General features: G+C 40.2%; 1 protein-coding gene across 9 annotated transcripts in view; it reads right to left on the reverse strand.

Moving 5' to 3' along the window:
• UBP1 (upstream binding protein 1) overlaps positions 1–19,946 on the reverse strand; it is a 70,778-nt gene that overhangs the window by 13,387 nt on the left and 37,445 nt on the right. For 5 of the 9 annotated variants that reach the window (XR_010946908.1, XR_010946907.1, XM_067753619.1 and 2 more), the window contains 7 exons: positions 17,393–17,443; positions 13,264–13,340; positions 8,993–9,098; positions 7,705–7,811; positions 5,203–5,355; positions 4,990–5,100; positions 4,440–4,547 (listed from right to left, as the gene is read on the reverse strand). Coding sequence is in view for 7 of the 9 variants with exons in the window: in XM_067753619.1 (XP_067609720.1) it covers positions 4,440–4,547; positions 4,990–5,100; positions 5,203–5,355; positions 7,705–7,811; positions 8,993–9,098; positions 13,264–13,340; positions 17,393–17,443 (713 nt within the window). In the remaining 2 variants the exon portion in view is untranslated. Of the gene's footprint in view, positions 1–4,439; positions 4,548–4,989; positions 5,101–5,202; positions 5,356–7,704; positions 7,812–8,992; positions 9,099–12,665; positions 12,763–13,263; positions 13,341–17,392; positions 17,444–19,946 lie in introns of those variants that run through there. The other 4 variants (XM_067753621.1, XM_067753620.1, XM_067753625.1 and 1 more) reach the window with 4 other exon arrangements.

A 19,946-nucleotide genomic window follows, 5' to 3' on the forward strand; every position in this document is an offset into this window, starting at 1 on the left:
TGAAAAAGCTAAAGTCAAAACATGCTGAATAGGCCAGGGTGGCCTCAAGTGCTGAGGATGGAGGGAATTCATCTCACTCCACGGTATTCTTTCTAAGGCTGAGAACGCCCTGGGTTTCAAAGGTCCCCTTTCATAAGCACTCTCCTCCCATTTCACACACAGACGGCATCCTGTCTCACCATGGCTGTGGGGTGTAAGGCTCTGCCAAAAGCCAAGTTAAAGACCATTCAGAGAAATCAGGGTAGACACTAAGAAAGTACACGACTCTAAAATTCTTCTCTACGTCAGGGGGTTTTCAATTCTTTGCTTTCAAAATAATTCAGGAGGACATCTTGTCAGCTGACAGACACTGAAATAATTTATTAGATCATACAAAGAGAGATCATTGGAATTTCTGGCAGGTATCTCAGAAGGAGTTCCAAGACCTGAATGACACTGCTGAAAGAAAAATAAATTTATCTAAACAAAGTTTCTCTTACCTATAAAAAATCTAGAATTTAAGTATGTTCTACCCTGTCTCATCATTCAAAATGCATTTCCAATAACATTTCTATTTTTATAGTTAAAAATTATTCATCAAAATTTGTATGATTTGTTGTTTTGATAAACTGGTAAAAATAATAAGTTTTAAATTCCTCAACTGACTTAAGTCTTACATGGTCACAGGAAATTTTAAAAATTAAATTTCAAGTTATATTGTTTGTTGTAAAAAAGTAATTAAGGTGACCATTAAAAGATTTCCAGGCATGAAAGTATGTCCTATTTGGACAATATTATTTAAGGGGAGTGAAGGAGAAAACATGAGATGAAGAAGGAAGAGCAGAGTAAAATTTCAGACTTAACTAAAGTGATGGCTTCACCTTAAGTTGTAAATACAGATATTCAAGTATGTCAGAAAATTGTTTCCTTTGCAGCTATTTAAAAAAAATTTTTATTGCAGTACAGTTGCTTTACAATGTTTTGTTAGTTTCTACTGTACAGCAAAGTGAATCAGCTATATGTATACATATATCCCCCCCTTTTTTGAAATCCTTTGGAACTATTTAAATTTATGATGAAAACTTTCAGATGTCAACCTAAAAATGTGCAAGGAGTATATTCTTTTTCAAAATTCTTTTGAGTGAAGTTAAGACCACTACTGTGAAGGACTCTGAGCTCAGAAACCAAGTCTCCCCAATGGTTACAGGAGCTTCAAACAGCGTGTCTGACACCCATCAACAGCATGGGTACAGGGCTTCCTTGGTGGCGCAGTGGTTAAGAACCCGCCTGCCAATGCAGGGGACATGGGTTCGAGCCCTGGCCCGGGAAGATCCCACATGCCGTGGAGCAACTAAGCCCGTGTGCCACAACTACTGAGCCTGTGCTCTAGAGCCCACAAGCCACGGCTGCTGAGCCCACGAGCCACAACTACTGAGGCCCACGCACCACAACAAGAGAAGCCACCGCAATGAGAAGCCCACACCACAACGAAGAGTAGCCCCCACTCGCCGCAACCAGAGAAAGCCCACGCGCAGCAACAAAGACCTGATGCAACCAAAAATAAATTAAAAAAAAAAAAAGCATGGGTACAAAGAAAATAAAACAAATCCCATCATCTCAACATTCTTTACAACTACCCATTAGGTATCCCCTCAGAAATGGGGAAAATGACTGCAGACTTAATGTTTCAACTATTATCAACTTTCAAAAAAGAAATCTAATTTGGCTGGAATGCATTGCTAAACCCTCTCTGCATGTTGTACCAATTTCACTATAAATGACATTTTACACAATGCCCATTCTTTTTAAACTAGGGTCTTTTGTTTTTCTTTCCAGTTTACAAAGTAGTACCTCCCCAGCTTATACAGTTTGAGGAACCCAAGATGCTGTGGGCCGCCTGGCAGGTCTCCTAACTTGCGGGTGTCACATGCTCATGGTCACCTCTACTACTTGGAAGATCTTCCCGCTACACCATTCTCCCCAGATACAAAATATTACAACACGGCATAACACGCACATCAAAACCGTATAGACCTTTCAATATCATCAAGTCTCCCCAGATCTGCTTTGGTAATTATTGCCAGCTGTTTGAGGAAATAAAGCCATCAAAAGCTCCAAGTGAGCATGGCAGGTGACACAGCAAAGACACCAAATTTACTGAAACTCCATAAACATACCTATTTCACTTTTACACATCTAGATTCTTCTAGCAGTAGAAAAGCAGGGCTGTTTGACATCTAAAACTTGCCCAATAAGTAGGAGACTCAATTCACAGAACACAGGAAAACTAGCATTCAATGAAAACTGGTCCTGTTAGGAGGCCTCTACTTTTAGAAATGATGGATTCCAAGTTCTTCAATGGCCAGGCCGGATGAAACACCAAGGCTCTCCCACCTGCTTTTTTCGTAAGTTTCTCTTACAGTCTTGACCCAGGAGAGTACAGGCATACCAAGGAATATTTTCAGTGTTTCTTCTACCTTGTCATTCTTCCCTATCTTTAAAAGTAAGCAATGGTACTGATTCATCAAGGCTCCAGCGATATCTGGCCTGGCCTTGTAGAGTCACAGCTTTGGTACACTATGAACAAAGTCCCTCCCCAGGCAGATTAGAAAATGAGGACTCACTGCAGACTGTAGACACTGGCAAGCCAGATTTGAGCCGATGAAATACAGCTCAGATGCAAAGACCAACAGAGACACTAAGGGTTTGGTTGTGCTGTGGCTCTCGGGAACCTACAGTGCTGCCTCTATTCAGTGCAGGACCATCTCACACAGCGCCGTGTAGCTTTGACAGGTAAGTCTGGATACCCTTTTCAATTGAAAGCCAGTTGTAACTATCAGAGAACTGTAAGAAATGCTGGCCTTCTTTTGTAGGTGCTTGAAGAAATATATAAAATGCTGCGGATTTTCTTTTTTAAGGGATTCATCTGTACCTTGCTTTTAATGAACAGGTTTCCAAGAAGACCTCTAACCACCCCTAGAAGTATCTTAACCAAACCAAATGCAGCCCTGGGGAAGCAAGCAATGCACACTTGGAAGATGTGAAATCCCAGGCCAGTGAACTGCTGACGTTTTGCATACTTTAGACTTGCATCTTCGGATGAGCTCTAGGCTATAACAGATTTCTTTAATTTACAAATTATCAGAACCATTCCTTTTAATTAGTTTATAACAAAAGGGGAAAAGTGATTTGAATTACCAGTGTCTCCCAAAAAAAGTTTACTAAGAACCATTTGTGTCTTCAGCTGGGAAATTAGGAGAATAAAAAGATAAAACTGGAGGGGCGGGCGTTCTGGGGAAGGAGCATACAGTTGTTCCATACAACTTCTGATTTGAATCAAAAAAGCCCACTTAAAGAAAGTGCAACATGGTGTGCTCCCCTGCCCCTCAGAGAGGACATTTTCAGTTTTATTGCATATATTATTTAAATGCATATAGAAGCATTTAAAATATTTTCACTCAATGCTTTAATTTGGAAATAATGTTCCTGTGATAATGCCTGTGGCTTTCATAGTCTACAGATAATTACAGATACATGTGTAAGAGTGAAAACTCCATTTCTGGCACCTTGATAGTATAAACACCGCAATGATGAAACAGTAACCATTAATATGTATGATAAGTTATTTTTAAAAATTATTTAATGTTCTCTGTTTACATTTACTGCTGGTATATAGCTGATCTAAGTTTATATAACAAGATAACCCTTTGTCAACTGTTTGATGAAGAACTGTGTTATAAAATAAAGATCTGCTCTACTTAATAAGCTGGCAAAGTTCATATTCAACCAAAACCCCCCTGGACTACAGTGGGGAACCAGGGCTGAGTGTAGCAAGGTGTCCTATGCTGGCCTGAAGCATAAGGTCACAATGCAGGTGCCAAGAGGAAACACTAATGCAGTCAAGGATTGTTTTTCTACCAGTGCTGCCAGTCAGGCTTTTAAAAGCAGACACATTCTTACGCTCCATGCAGGGAAATGGGACACAAAGTACTGCGTATGTTAACGTCAAGCTTGCTGCCATAATTTCTCCAAATATCTGTGACACTTTCTTATCAGTTACACACACGAAAAAGCAAAAACCTTTTTTAATTACACAAAAATAACTATTTTACTAAAGAAAGTATTTTCAATTAATTTCAGTGCTCGTAAAGCAAGTGTATGTGCAAAGGAGAGAGAGGGAGGGAGGAAAGGAAGGAGACAGGGAGGGAACACATTTTTGAGTGTCATTTGTTTTCTCTCCAAAACCACCCAATATGGTCAACTTTGTTTGAAAGTGTTAGATTTAGGAAATTTTCCTCAGTGAGGAACAAACAGAAAGCAGGAAGTCTAAACAAAAGCAAATTAAATCAAGACAAGGACATCAAAAACAAATTTGGCTTTACTTTTCAGTGGAAGTTGGTCCTATATCTAACACTGCACAAGGTTTCTTGCACAATGAAAAGAGAAGCAGAAGCCCTTACACTGCCTCGCTTTGCCAGAGAATCACCGTAGTCTGCTGGCAAAGTCCGCTTGCTGGACTTTTTCTGCTCATGTTCAACTGCATCTTCAATTATAGGCTCAAGCCTCATCTGGACAAACACCAAAGATTGGGATCAATGTCTTTTCATTATACAAAGAAAGATCTAATACCCTGTTTATGCCTCTGCCGTCCAATTAAACAAACGTATGACTAGCAGGATTCAAAGGTAAGGAAGATGCAAAACCCCAGCAGTGACAAACATCGGACATTCTGGGCCCCAACATAATTTCTATCAACTCCAAGGATTTTAAGGTCTGTTTCTGAGACCTGACTGGGATTTCAGCATCTTCGTCCACGATCCCACCCAGGAAACGAATCTATTAAAATCCCCAAATTTAAAGAGAATATCTTCCCCACAAATTTCACCAAGAACATTATGTCAATCTACCACCCAATCTTCCCAGACCCTTTGCAGCCAAACTCATCCTCAGAGGTGGTGCCAGAGTGCACAGCCCGGCTTCTCCTCAGAACCGGAATGGTGCCCGCATTACCTCTGTGAGGACCGTGGTGTCATAGGACGGCTGGTACTTCTCCTTCTCATGAGCGGTTCTCTTCTCCATCTTCTCTCGATCAGTTTTTTGTTTCCTATCTGCACCTTTCGGCTTAAAAACAAAGTAGACTTTTTCATCTATCAGGCTTCAGACAAACACCTTTACCAGCAACACTGGGCCTCACTTCCTCAAAGCCTAGTTTCCATCTCTTACCTTAAAAACTTTGATTTGGCAGCTAGCTGAGTGTAGATGATCTGTGTATTCTCCATTTTCATTCTGCTTAAAGGTGTCAACCTGGATCCTAAAAGGCACTCCCTTTTCACCTCCGTGCTTCCGGGGAGTAAATTCTGTGCTGATGCAGTGTACCTAGAAAATGAGTCAGGCTGAAATGGATTCAAAGTCTTGTCCACTGATTACCCTTCTACTTTGCTCCCTTTCAGATGTTGGGCCACAGGTATGAATTCAAGATCCTTTAAAAGGAACTCCCACCTATTACTCAGGTGTCTGTTGTGAATTTCTAACTGTTTTAAACATGTATGACTTTCCTTTCACAAATCCAGCTGAGCCCTCCTGAACTTTGTGGGAATGGGCTCTGCCCCATTCCAGTGCCCTCCTCGAAGGCAGGACTTGCTCCAATGATGAGCGCATCAGTACAGTAGCTTCCTGTGTCTGTCCCCTACTCCCACCCCAGACTGGACCCACGGTCCTCAGCCTTGCTTGGGGCTCAATCCACAGCAACCATCACCTCGTTACTCAGAGCCCCTGCTGTTTGCCCTCTACTGCCATCACCCCAACTCCAGCCAGCTAGTCACCTCACTGCTGTTCCTACGGTCATCAACTCGTGATCCTTCGCCTGGGGAGCTTCCACAGTCCACCAAGCCCACTCCTCACTCCACCTGCATCCATCTGAACTCTCCTGTCAACGCTTCACAGTTCACAGAGGATCCTGAGGGCAGTATTCATTTTCCCACCACTTCTGCCCACTCTTGCAACAACACCATGGTGACAGCTCCAGGGCATGGCACAGTGTCATTAACAAGACCTTGGTAATTTCTGACTGCTACACACCCCCTCTTCTAAGGACTCAAGGTTAAAACTGATTTCTGCACCAAGACTGTACACAGCCTGAGAGGTAAGGCCAGCTCTTCCATTGCTCTCATTCACCACATACCCAGTCACCCTGTCAGATGAACAATATGAGAAAATATTCAACTAATAGGAACCATGGCCCTACTGATTATTAGCTGATGGGTGATACTACTTGGAAGACCACGAAAATGCAAAATACTAAATTCTCTATAGTTCACACAAATCATAGCCTACTTCGGCCAGTCAGCAATTAACTGATTTTCCTTCTCTATATAAAGATTACCTACTCAGTAGTTTTCATTTCACCATTTACAAATTTGAACATACTATTAGAATTACTGTTGATTTTATTTTACATATAATAATACCATATCTGTTTTTCAAAAACTAATCTCTTAGGACAGCAGTCCCCAACTTTTTTGGCCCCAGGGACTGGTTTCATGGAAGACAATTTTTCCATAGACTGGGGGTGGGGTGGGGATGGTTTTGGGATGATTCGAGCGCATTACATTTACTGTGCGCTTTATTTCTATTGTTATTACATTGTAATATATAATGAAATAATTATACAACTCAGCATAATGCAAAATGAGTGGGAGCCCTGAGCTTGTTTTCACTTGCCACTCACTGAGAGGGTTTTGATATGAGTCTGCAAGCAATTGATTTATTATGGTCTCTGTGCAGTCAAACCTCTCTGCTAATGATAATCTGTATTTGCAGCCGCTCCCCAGCGCTAGCATCACAGCCTCAGCTCCACCTCAGGTCATCAGGCATTAGATTCTCATAAGGAGCATGTAACCTAGATCCCTTGCATGCGCAGTTCACAGTACGGTTCACATCCCTTGCATGCACAGTTCACAGTAGGGTTCATGATCCTTTGAGAATCTAATGCCGCCACTGATCTACAGGAGGCGGAGCTCAGGTGGTAATGTGGGTGACAGGGAGTGGCTGTAAATACAGATGAAACTTCGCTCGCTAGCCTGCTGCTCACCTCCTGCTGTGCAGCCCGGTTCCTAACAGGCCATGGACACTAACAGTCCGTGGCCCAGGGGTTGGGGACCCCTGTCTTAGGAGACACAAACTGAGTATTCATGGGTGAAATGAAATGCCTGGGTGCTGCTTTACAGTATTCCACCAATAACCAAAAAGGGGAAACTACTAATAACTGTCGAAGCCAGGAGATGGGCACAAGAGGATTCATTATTATCCTCTCACTTTTGTGGGGGATTGAAAATGTCAGTATTAAAATATTTTTAAATAAAGCTAGACAGAATCTTAAAACTACACTTTTTTCAATCATATCCTTTAAAACAGCAGGTTTTGTTCAAGAGAAATGCATCTTAAGAAGAATGGAAGTTTTGATTATTGTTACTACCAGTGGTAAAAGTGATATTTAAATAATGCTTTACATATTAAGATTGTCTTTATAGGTTAGTCCATAAATGATGAATTTAGTAGATTAACTCTAACTTAACAGAGTGTGTTGTGTGTGTGTGTATAAAAAACATTACAAGATAGTTTACAAATAAGTATTTAAAGAAAATGATATCACGTATCAAGAATTCAAGCTCACCCACAGCCTCCTGAATGACGCTAGTATAACTCTAATAATGTAAGAATCCAAACCTGAATGAAAGCAGATGTGCGTTTTGCAGGATCCCACAGAAATTCAACTGCATTTAACTGGCTTGGATTTGTCTTTGTGTCAATTATTCCCACAGACATTGGAATATCTGTATTTTAAAAAGAAGTGACACAGAAACAAAACTATGAATGATTAAAAGGTTACAATCTACTATGATTCTGTTCTAATGAAATTATTATACCTCCCTGCTGAACTTTTCCCTTCAATGTTCTCCATGGTCAATCATTTCAACATAAAAACCCACCTAACGTGTATCATACTTTCTCCCACCATGATTTCTATTTCATTTTATTAAGAATATGATGGATGATGCCAATCAAAAATGAAATAAATGGTTTAAAACTCATAAAATTCCTGGCTCAGTTTCGTTAAGCACCAAAAACAACTTCATTTTTAACTATAAAACTACTCAAATAGTATGGAGGTTCCTTAAAAAACTAAAAATAGAACTACCATACGAGCCAGCAATCCCACTACTGGGCATATATCCTGAGAAAACCATAATTCAAAAAGAGACGTGTGCCACAATGTTCACTGCAGCTCTATTTACAATAGCCAGGACATGGAAGCAACCTAAGTGTCTATCAACAGATGAATGGATAAAGAAGATGTGGTACATATATACAATGGAATATTACTCAGCCATGAAAAGAAACGAAATTGAGTCATTTGTAGTGAGAGGGATGGACCTAGAGTCTGTCATACAGAGTGAAGTTAAGTCAGAAAGAGAAAAACGAATACTGTAGGCTAACACATATATATGGAATCTAAAAAAAAAATGGTTCTGATGAACCCAGGGGCAGGACAGGAATAAAGACACAGACGTAGAGAAAGGACTTGAGGACACAGGGAGGGGGAAGGGTAAGCTGGGACAAAGTGAGAGAGTGGCATGGACACACATACACTACGTGTAAATGTAAAATAGATAGCTAGTGGGCAGCAGCTGCATGGCACAGGGAGATCAGCTCGGTGCTTTGTGCCCACCTAGAGGGGTGGAATAAGCAGGGTGGGAGGGAGATGCAAGAGGGAATGCATATGGGGATATATGTATGCATACAGCTGATTCACTCTGTTACACAACAGAAACTAACACAACACTGTAAAGCAATTATACTCCAATAAAGATGTTAAAATACATACATACATAAAACAACTCAAGTCACACAGGTGACTAAAACTCTCTACGCAATCACCCATGGTGTGGTGCTAGCATATTAACAGGTATAGCTAAACAACTGCCTCATCTCTCCGTGGTCTTCTGACTTGTACCTAAATCGAGGAGTCTGTCTCCTGGGCGATTCCACTTCCAACCTTCAAGTTGCTGATGCTCTGTATATTGGAGCCGTCTGTCATGGAATACAACTCTTATGATGCTCTATGGAATAAGTAGGGGAAATGAGCACTTCAAAATTGTTCCAGCTAAAAAGCACAAGTGTTTTCACTTCTTATGCATTAGCCTATAATAGAAAAGCATACAAAAACAAATTCTGGGGCTTCCCTGGTGGCGCAGTGGTTGAGAGTCCGCCTGCCGATGCAGGGGACACGGGTTCGTGTCCTGGTCCGGGAAGATCCCACATGCCGCGGAGTGGCTGGGCCCGTGAGCCATGGCCACTGAGCCTGCGTGTCTGGAGCCTGTGCTCCTCAACGGGAGAGGCCACAACAGTGAGAGGCCCGCGTACCACAAAAAAACAAAAACGAATTCTGCTTTAAACATTTTGTAAGTGTTTTACAAAACACTGTTTTGTTCTTGGATACCTGGGTATGGGTACAATTATTTGGTGCAAAGAATTATTACTATCATTTTTTTTAACTTTATTTTTTTGATGTGGACCATTGTTAAAATCTTAATTGAATTTGTTACAATATTGCTTCTGTTTTATGTTTTGGTTTTTTGGTCATGAGTCACGTGGGATCTTAGCTCCCCGACCAGGGATTGGACCCATAACCCCTGCATTCGAAGGTGAAATCTCAACCACCAGACCAGCAGGGAAGTCCCGGTACAAAGAATTATAACTCAAAAATAACAAGAGCAAATAAAATGGATTCTTAGGTTAAATTTTTTTTTTTTTGCGGTACGCAGGCCTCTCACTGTTGTGGCCTCTCCCATTGCGGAGCACAGGCTCCGGACGCGCAGGCTCAGCGGCCATGGCTCACAGGCCTAGCCGCTCTGCAGCATGTGGGATCTTCCCGGACCAGGGCACGAACCCGTGTACCCTGAATCGGCAGGCGGACTCTCAACCACTGCGCCACCAGGGAAGCCCTCTTAGGTTAAATTTTTATTAAAAAATTTGATACTGTAATTCAAAATTAAGGTCCATGTCCATAAAAAATTAGTAAGAATTATATTTCTATAAAGAAAACATCAGGGAATCCCCTGGTGCCCAAGTGATTAGGGTTTTGCGCTTCCACTGCAGGGGACCCTGGGGTTCGATCCCTGGTCGGGGAACTAAGATCCCCGAGTGCTGTGAGGCACAGCCCCGCCCCCCAGAAAACAAAAGTCAAGGGCAGGGGGGTAAATCTGCCCACCACCCCAAAAAGAGAACCTATATGCAAAATTCATCCTCAACTATTTAACCTGCAAGTGAGATTATCTGAGGTAAGCAAGGGAAAAACAAAACAAAACAGATAAAACACAGGTAAACTTCATCCAAACACTCAGGTTCATTCCTAGGGAAGGCTTTAACTCAACGCCACAAACTCTAGGCTATTCTCTGCTCTCCACCCATCCCACCCTCACCTCCTACAGGTTTGGGCTGCCAGCTGCTGTTCCATTCCAAGAACAGGATAATAGGTCATCAAAATGGATTCAGATACCAGATTTGCACTAATTAGTGTTTCTGACATGTTTATAAATAACTGTTTCTCAGACTATGATGCAGTAAGATAATCGTATTTCCAGTAGACGCTCTGCTGGTTTGAGCAGGAAATAACTTGTTAGCGATACATATCAATACTATCTTTAGTGCCCCTGCCTTCCGCACCCCCAAAATGCTGTCCAAAACATAGCTGATAAATATTTTGAAGGGAACCATTTAAAAGTAGAAATACTGTAATTTGAAATAGTTTAAAAAGAGGCCAAGTCAGTCATTAGAACCTCTGTGGACGTCTATGAAGGCACAGTTGCCACTCTGATCCACACCCAATTCCCCACCAGCACCCACTTCACACAAGTCCTGCTGGCAGCAAAGCCCTCACAGAGTGATGGTGCTTGAGCCAGTGGTGGCTCCTGGTTCACAGTCACCAGCAGGTTGATCTCTCAGAAGTGCAGCACAGAAAATGTCATGATTTTGATTCTTCCATATTTAGTAAGAATCAGATCAAATCCACGAATTCAGATGAAAATAGTATGAGAATACAGGTATTAGTTTTAAGTGCTTTACTAAACCCCATTCTAGGTCAGACTAAGACATAAGACAGTAAAATAAGGAATATGGAGGACCATAGTTAAGAAATGGCAAGATATAAAAGAAAACCTCTTAAATAAAACTGGAAGGGGAAAAGCTGTTATCTGGAAGTTCTGACTAAAAGGAGACAATACACCTAGAGAATCAGCCACAGATAAAGGGGCCCTAACAATAAGACAGAAAGAGAACAATCAGAGAAAGCACGTCACTGAATATTTTAAGCAGGTCAAGAAGTTCCAAAGCACCTCTGATCAGCGGCATTTGATCCCGAAGACCGCCCCCCTCAATAGCAGAGTCAAAGATCATGGGGCCAGGAAATTAAACTCTAGATGGCTGCAGAGTATTTTAGGGATCCTCTAGATGAAGAAGCATGTGGTCTTTAAGAAAGTTATCCTGTAGTCTCTGGCAGTAGCAGACTGTAACTCTGAATCCCAGGCAAGCTCTCAGGATGTAACTGGATGTATTCTGCCACATCCACCAAAAATCAGACATGTGGCTTATCAAGTGGAAGATGAAACTAAGACTTCTTAAAAAGTAACCCTGTGACTTTCACAATGACAAGAGTTCACTCACATCTTCCCTTAAACAATATATTACTAGGCTGAATTTTAACCAGGTGTGGTACAATTTGGCAAAGATTTGCCGGGGTGCCCAATACCTGTCTGACAATGAATGACGAGCTGGGAGCAAGACATGCTGAGAGAATCTTCAACACTGCTAGCCTTCTAGACTCTGAAAAATGAGAGCTGTTGCTCCTTGACCAAACCATAGCTGTTTGTCACTAGAGTCCAGCAGAGCATAACCAATTCAATAGGGCTTGCTCACTGGGAACAGTGCTGATGCCTTTTTAAAAGGGTGAATCTAATTAGTGTTCAATACAGGTGAGAAAGCCAATAGGAGGGAATAAAAAAAATAAGGCCATCTGACCCACCCTTTAGGGAAATGATCAAACCCATTGATGGAACACAGACATGACAGACTCCATGTTCAGATGGCACACGTGAGAATGGGTAAATAACTTCTCTCCTTCTGTTCTGAGAATGTTGGGAGCCTCAGGAGTCAGAAGAAACCTGGGAGCTTACTCCAGGTTGGCAAGACAATGATCCACTGGGGACTAGAACCTCTCACAGGATTGGGAGCTTCCTGCCCCCAGGAGTGGGAAGAGTACTCCAAAGACTCTCAGGCCTCCCGTGCTGAGCAGCTGCTTTCTGGACAAGCCTAATTTGTTAGCATTAGTACTGCTGTCCACTCCCCCCACAGGCTGCCTTCCCCATGCTCGCCAGTCTGAAAAGGGATGGGTCTTTCCAATGGAATGCCTCTCCACAATGAGGGCCCAGCAGCACTCGGGCCCCAACAGGCCTCTCTGTAGGAAGATGGAAGGACCGAGAGAACTCATCCTGCTTCTCCCTTGCTAACAGTTAGCCACAATGAAGTTTTCCCTTTTCCCAATTAAGCTTCTTCCGTAACCCTTGCCCTGTAATGCTCTGGAGTTTATGATACTGTGTGGTGCGTGACAGGTAGAGGCTAGAAGGACCCACCTTGCATGACACTGCAGGGGCCAGGGATGGGTCTGAAGGCACATCCATCCTAAAAGGAATGGGTTGGCTGCGCCTCCTAGGCCTGGAATAACGGACTCTTCATTCAGATACACCAGTAGCGTGAAGAGATCAAATTTTACTTAGAGAAATTTTAAGAGGTGAAATAAAAGTTTCAAAGTAACACTTATATTTTCCCCCCACACTATCTTTTACTTTGAAAGAGAAAGTTTCCACACTATCTTCTACTTTTAAAGAGAAACAAAGTTTCCACACTATCTTCTACTTTTAAAGAGAAACAAAGTTTTTGTTGTGGTAGTGGGTTTTTCTCCCTCCTTTAGCTGCAACTAACTTTTCTCTGGCGCTTTGTTTCCAGAGGGCCTTCACATTTACTTCACTCAGTAATTACTATAATTCCTATTTTACAGAGGAGTAAACAAAATATAGCTCAAAAAAGTTTTAATATAGCCATTACTTTCTTAAAGTGAAATTAAATAATTTTTAATAACTCCTGCAACAAAAAACAAAACTCTTGCAGTAAAACTGCTACTTTTTTGAGTCACTGCAGTATCTTTTAGGAATTTAAACAGATGGTCCTTACCTTTACCAGTTTTCCAGTGATCTCAGGCACATCTCCCATTTTCCGATTATCCAGCATGCGAATTTCGTAAGACTGACCTATTTTTAAAAATTGTGTATCAAAAACAATCCATATAAAGAACATCACTCTGTGTAACAAAAATTCAACTCAAACATACGACTGCCCAATATTAAATTCTAAAGAAGCAAACTCAGGTTAATCTTTCTCTTCCCTGCAAATCATATTTTCCTCCTTCCACTCTCAAAGAAGACTGAAGAGTTCCTCAGTCAGTTTACTTTCCTATTATCCTCTCACACTCATTATCTGAGACCAATTTTTCATAACAGCTTTATTGAGGTATAACTTACATGCCATAAAATTCATCCTTTTAAAGTGTACAATTAACTAGTTTTTAGTAAATGCAGAGCTGTGCAGCCCAAACTGCTATTAATTTTAGAGCACCTTCATCATCAAAAAGAAAACTCATACCCGTGAGCAGTCCCTTCTCATCCACCCACCCCCAGCCCCTCACAACCACTCATCAATCTACTTTCTTTGGATTTGGTTGCTTTAGACAGTAGATATAAATGGAATCACAAAACAGGTGGCCTTTTGTGACTGGCTTTTTCACTTATAATGTTGCCAAGGTTCATCCAGGTTGTAGCATGTGTCAGTCTTTCCTATTTATGGCCAAATTATTCAACTGAATGCATACAACACACTTTGTTTATTCATTCAACAGTTGACAGACATCTGGGTTATTTCCACTTTTTGGCTATTATGAATAATGATACTAGGAACATTTGTGGACAGGTTTTTGTGTAAACTAAGGTCAAATTATAATCCTGGAGCTTTCTCCCTTGTGTCCAATGAACCCAACTCACATCTTGTCACTGCTCAATTAGGGTCCATTAAAAAAACACGAATAGAAACTCACACACCAATCTATTTAATTAGGAAAATAAGCTGCTGCTGCCAAGAGTTAGTAATATGCTCCAAATCCACAAAAAAGATGTTTGGATTACCTGCCATTAAATAATAAAAATGACAGCATAATTTGATATGCAGAAAATTAGCAGTAATTAAAGAGTGCTTCTAGTAACATGAAGTTGAGGCTCTTTATAATAAAACTACCAATACCTTGCCCACACTCCACTGGGCTTACAAAAATATACAAAGAGTACAAGATCATAGGGTCAAAACATAAGTTACCAAAATAAGACTAAATCACTCCAAGGTTGGTGAAGGAAAACAACTGCTGTATACACCACTAAGGAACAGTCAAATTCATTCAACACACTGAGAGAGATTAAACTAAAAACACCCTTATGGTAAGAGAGATTTTTTAAAAAGTTAAATCTGCAGCATACTTAACAATGGATCTGAACCTGGAAAAAGAATAAACAATAACTTCTTTAAAAACGGAAATGAATATCCAGGAGTGGTCACGAGCCCCTACTGCCACCCTCCCAGACCCCAGGAGTGGTCACGAGCTGCTGCTGCCCCCACTGCGTGCTCCGAGGGTGTGCCTGAGCCATTGCCAGACCAGACACCAGCCATGGCATCTACACACCCCGCCCCTCTCGGGGGTAATGACCAGCACACACTGAGTAAAGAGGCAACAGGCATCCATACTAAAAACAGCCTCGTACCAAATATATTAAACACGTACAAGCTACACAGGGACACCCCCACATAAACAGCCCTCTAAGACCAAAGTAGGTAACTTTCTCCTAAACTCACAGAGTAAGATAAACACAAGTAAAATGAATCAGCAGAGGAACCACTTCCAGTTAAAAGACCAACAGAATTACCCTGAAAGAACAAACAATGAAGCAGACCTCTTCAGTCTAAGACACCGATTTCAAAACAGAGGCAATGGAAATACTGAAGGAATTAAGAAAGGCTATTGACAGAAATGCAGATTACTGTAAAAAAAAAAAAAAGAACAGCTAGAAACTATAAAGATGAACCAAGAAAAATTAGAAAACTCATTTGCAGACGTGAAAGCTGAGATAAAGACAATGAATAGCAGAAAGAATAATGCAGAAGAACAAGTCAACTGGAAGATAAAATAATGGAAACCACCCAATCAAGACAGAAAGCCAAATGAAAAAAAAAAATGAGAGCAACGTAAGAGACCTATGGGATAATATAAAGCATGCCAACCTATGCATACTAGGAATTCCAGGAGAGGAAGAAAGAGAAAAGAGGACTGAAAAAATATCTGAAGAAATTATGGCTGAAAAGTTTCCAAACCTAAAGAAGGAAACAGATATCCAGGTACAGGAAGCACAGAGGGTCCCAAACAAGATAAATCCAAAACAGACCTACACCAAGACATATTATAACAAAAACAGCAAAACTTAAAGAGAGAGGATTTTAAAGGCAGCAAGAGTTCATTACAAGGGAACCCCCATAAGACTATCAGCTGGTTTCTATACAGAAACGTTGCAGGCCAGAAGGGAGTGGCAAGATATTGGGTTGGCCAAAAAATTCATTCAGGTTTCCCCGTACCGTCTTATGGCAAAACCCATACGAACTTTCTGGCCAACCCAATATATTCAGTTCTGAGAGGGAAAAATGTGTAACCTAGGATACTCTATCCAGCAAGATTATCATTTAGAATAGAAGGAGAGATAAAGAATTTCTCGGACAAGCAAAAACTAAAAGAATACAGCAATACCAAACCCATCCTAAGGGAAATATTGAAAGGTCTTCCCTAAACAGAAATGAAGAATCTATAGGAAAGAGAAAATCACAACTGGAAAATAAATCATTTAAATGAGCTAGTACAGATTTAAAAAGATTAAAAAATTTCTGTGAAAGTGATGATAACCACAATGAACAGCAAAAGGATAAACATGAAGATGTAAAAGAGGACATCAAAATTGTAAAATGGGGGCTTCCCTTGTGGTGCAGTGGTTAAGAATCTGCCTGCCAATGCAGGGGGCACAGGTTCAAGCCCTGGTCCGGGAGAATCCCACATGCTGCGGAGCAGCTGGGCCTGTGCGCCACAGCTGCTGAGCCTACACTCTGGAGCCTGTGAGCCACAGCTGCTAAGCCCACGTGCCATAACTGCTGTGGCCTGTGCACCTGGAGCCCATGCTCCACAATGGGAGAGGCCACTGCAATGGGAAGCCCGTGCACCGCGGCAGGGAGTGACCCCTGCTTGCGGCAACTGGAGAGGGACTGTCTGCAGCAGCAAAGATCCAACGCAGCCAAAAATAAATAATTAATTAATTTAAAAAATTGTAAAATGCGGGGCAGGGAAGAAAATGTAGAATCTGTTCTCCCTAAAATGTGCTTGAGCCTATATGACTATCAAAGGCAAGTAGATATAGGAAGGGGTTAACATACTTGAAAAACAGGGTTATCACAAATCAAAAACATAGAACAGATTCACAAAAATAAGAGAACATAAGTATAATATCAATACAAAAGAAAATAATCAGAACACACACACATGCACACACACACACAAGAACAAAGAAAAAGGGACAGAGAAGAAATAAAAATCAATGGGAAAATAAGGTTTAAAATGGCAATAAACATTGGGTTGGCCAAAAAGTTCCTTTGGTTTTTAAGTAAAAATAAGATACGTTTTTCATTTTTACCCAGAACTTTATTGAACAATGTATTCACCATTTTCTTCCACTACCTTCTGCCATTTTTCAGGAAACTTCATAATTCCATCTTTGCAAAACTTTTTATCTTTTTGAGTAAAGAACTGTTCCAGATGCCTTTTATAGTCTTCCAGGGAATTGAAATTTTTTCCATGAAGAGAATTTTGTAAAGACCAAAATAAATGTAAATCTGAAGGTGCAATGTCTGGTGAATAGGGCAGATGAATCAGAACTTCCCAGCCAAGCTGTAACAGTTCTTGTCTGGTCATCAAAGAAACATGCTGTCTTGTGTTATCCTGATGGAAGATTATGTGTTTTCTGTTGACTAATTCTGGACTCTTTTTGTCAAGTGCTGCTTTCAGTTGGTCTAACTGGGAGCAGTACTTGTTAGAATTAATCGTTTGGTTTTCTGGAAGGAGCTCATAATAGAGGACTCCCTTCAATCCCACCATATACATAATATCACCTATTTGGATGAAGACCCGCCTTTGGTGGGGTTGGTGGTGGTGGTTCATTTCGCTTACCCCACGATCTCTTCCATTCCACATTATTGTACAGCATCCATTTTTCATCGCCTGTCACATTTTGTTTTAAAAACAGAACAGGTGTGTTACGTTTAAGTAGAGAATTGCATACGGAAATCAGTCAAGAAGTTTTTTTTTTTGCTTAACTTACGTGGAACCCAAACATCAAAGCGATGAACATAACCAAACTGGTGCAAATGATTTTCAATGCTCGATTTGGATATTTTGCTTATGTCGACTATCTGCTGCGTGGTATAACACTGATTGTTCTCAATGAATACCTCAATTTGATCGCTATCAACCTCAATCTCTCTACCTGACCGTGGAGCAACGTCCAGCAAGAAATCTCCAGCACGAAACCTCGCAAACCACTTTTGATATGTTCAATAAGTCACAGCACCTTCTCCATACACTTCACAAATTTTTTTTGCGTTTCAGTTGCGTTTTTACCTTTCTTGAAATGATAAACCATAATATGCTGGAAACGTTGCTTTTTTCTTCCATCTTCAATATTAAAATAGCTACACAAAAATTCACCAATTTTGATGGTTTTTTTAATGCACACTGATATGACAGCTGTCACAATAGAGTCTAACAAAATTGTTTCAAATGAAGTTAAGGATAACTAAGCAATACTAAAGCCAGCTTACAGAAAAAAAGCAAATGAACTTTTGAGCCAACCCAATACATAGCTATCAATAATTACCTTAAATGTCAATGGACTAAATGTTTCAATCAAAAGACAAAGAGTGGCATACTGGATTAAAAAATAAGAGGCTACAATGTGCTGCCTACAAGAGACCCACTTTAGGGCAAAGGACACACACAGATTTAAAGTAAGGGGATGGAAAAAGATACTTCATGCAAACGGAAATGATAAGAGAGTGGGGGTCACAATACCCATAGCAGAAAAAATAGACTTTAAAATAAAGGCCATAAGGAAAGATAAAGGACACTATATAATGATAAAAGAATCAATACAAGAAGAGGATTTTACATATATGCACTTAATAAAGAAACACCCAAATACATAAAACAAAGACTAACCAGACATAAAGGGAGAAACTGACAATACAACAATTTAACATCCCACTGACATCAATGAACATATCTTCTAGACAGAAAATCAATAAGGCAACAGAGATCCTAAATGACACAAGTTAGACTTAATTGATATTTTCAGGACATTACATCCGAAAAATCCAGAATACACATTCTTTTCAAGTGCACATGGAACATTCTCTAGGACTGACCACATACTAGGGCACAAAACAAGCCTCAACAAATTTAATAAGAGTACAGGAATTATCTTAAGCATCTTTGCTGACAACAATGGCAGGAAACTAGAAGTAAACCACAGAAAAAGATATGAGAAAAATAAAACACGATTACATGGAGACAAAACAACATGGTACTAAAAAAACAATAGGTCAATGATCAAATCAAAGAGGAAATTAGAAAATACCTTGAGACAAATGACAATGAAAACACAACCATACAAAATCTATGGGATGCAGCAAAAGCAGTTCTTAAAGGGAAGTTCACAGCAATACAGGCCTTCCTCAAGAAACAGAAAAATCTCAAACAACCTATCACTTAAAAGAATTAGAAAAAGAAGAACAAACAAAACCTAAAGTCGCAGAATGAAGGAAATAATAACTATCAGAGAGGAAATAAATTAAGAAAAAAATAAAAAACAATAGAAAAAAAATTCAATAAAACCAAGAGCCAGTTCTTTGAAAGGATAAACAAGACTGACAAACTGCTGGCCAAGCTCAACAAGAAGAAAAGAGAGAGAACCCAGATAAAGTAACAAATGAAAAAGAAGGCTTAACAACTGATACTGCAGAAATACAAAAAACCATAAGGGAATACTATGAATAATTACACGCCAAAAATTCGACAACCTAGAAGAAATGGAAAAGTTTCTAGAAACATATAGCCCACAAAAACTGAATCAAGAAAAAATAGATAATTTGAACAGACAGATCACTAGAAGTGAAATAGAATCTGTAATAAAAAAAAACTCCCTATGAACAAAAGTCCAGGACCAGATGGCTTCTACCAAACATATAAAGAAGAACTCATACCTATCCTTCTCAAACTCTTCCAAAAAAACTGAAAGGGGGGAACACTCCCAAGTGCATTCTATGAAGCCACCATCATCCTGATACCAAAACCAAAGATACCACGAAAAAAGAAAATTACAGGCCAGTATCTTTGATGAATATAGATGCAAAAATTCTCAACAAAACATTAGCAAACCGAATCCAACAACACATAAAAAGGATTATATACCATGATCAAGTTGGATTCATTCCAGAGTTACAAGGATGGTTCAACATATGCAAATCAATCAACGTGATACACCACATCAACAAAAGACAAAAGCCACATGATCATCTCAAAAGACACAGAAAAAGCATTTGACAAAATTCAACATCCATTCATGATAAAAAAAAAAACTCTTACCAAAGTGGATATAGAGGAAACATATCCCAACATAATAAAAGCCATTTATGACAAACCCACAGCCAATATAATACTCAATGGT

This window comes from Pseudorca crassidens, chromosome 10, assembly GCF_039906515.1.
Source record: "Pseudorca crassidens isolate mPseCra1 chromosome 10, mPseCra1.hap1, whole genome shotgun sequence".
In the NCBI taxonomy this organism is placed as follows: Eukaryota; Metazoa; Chordata; class Mammalia; order Artiodactyla; family Delphinidae; genus Pseudorca; species Pseudorca crassidens.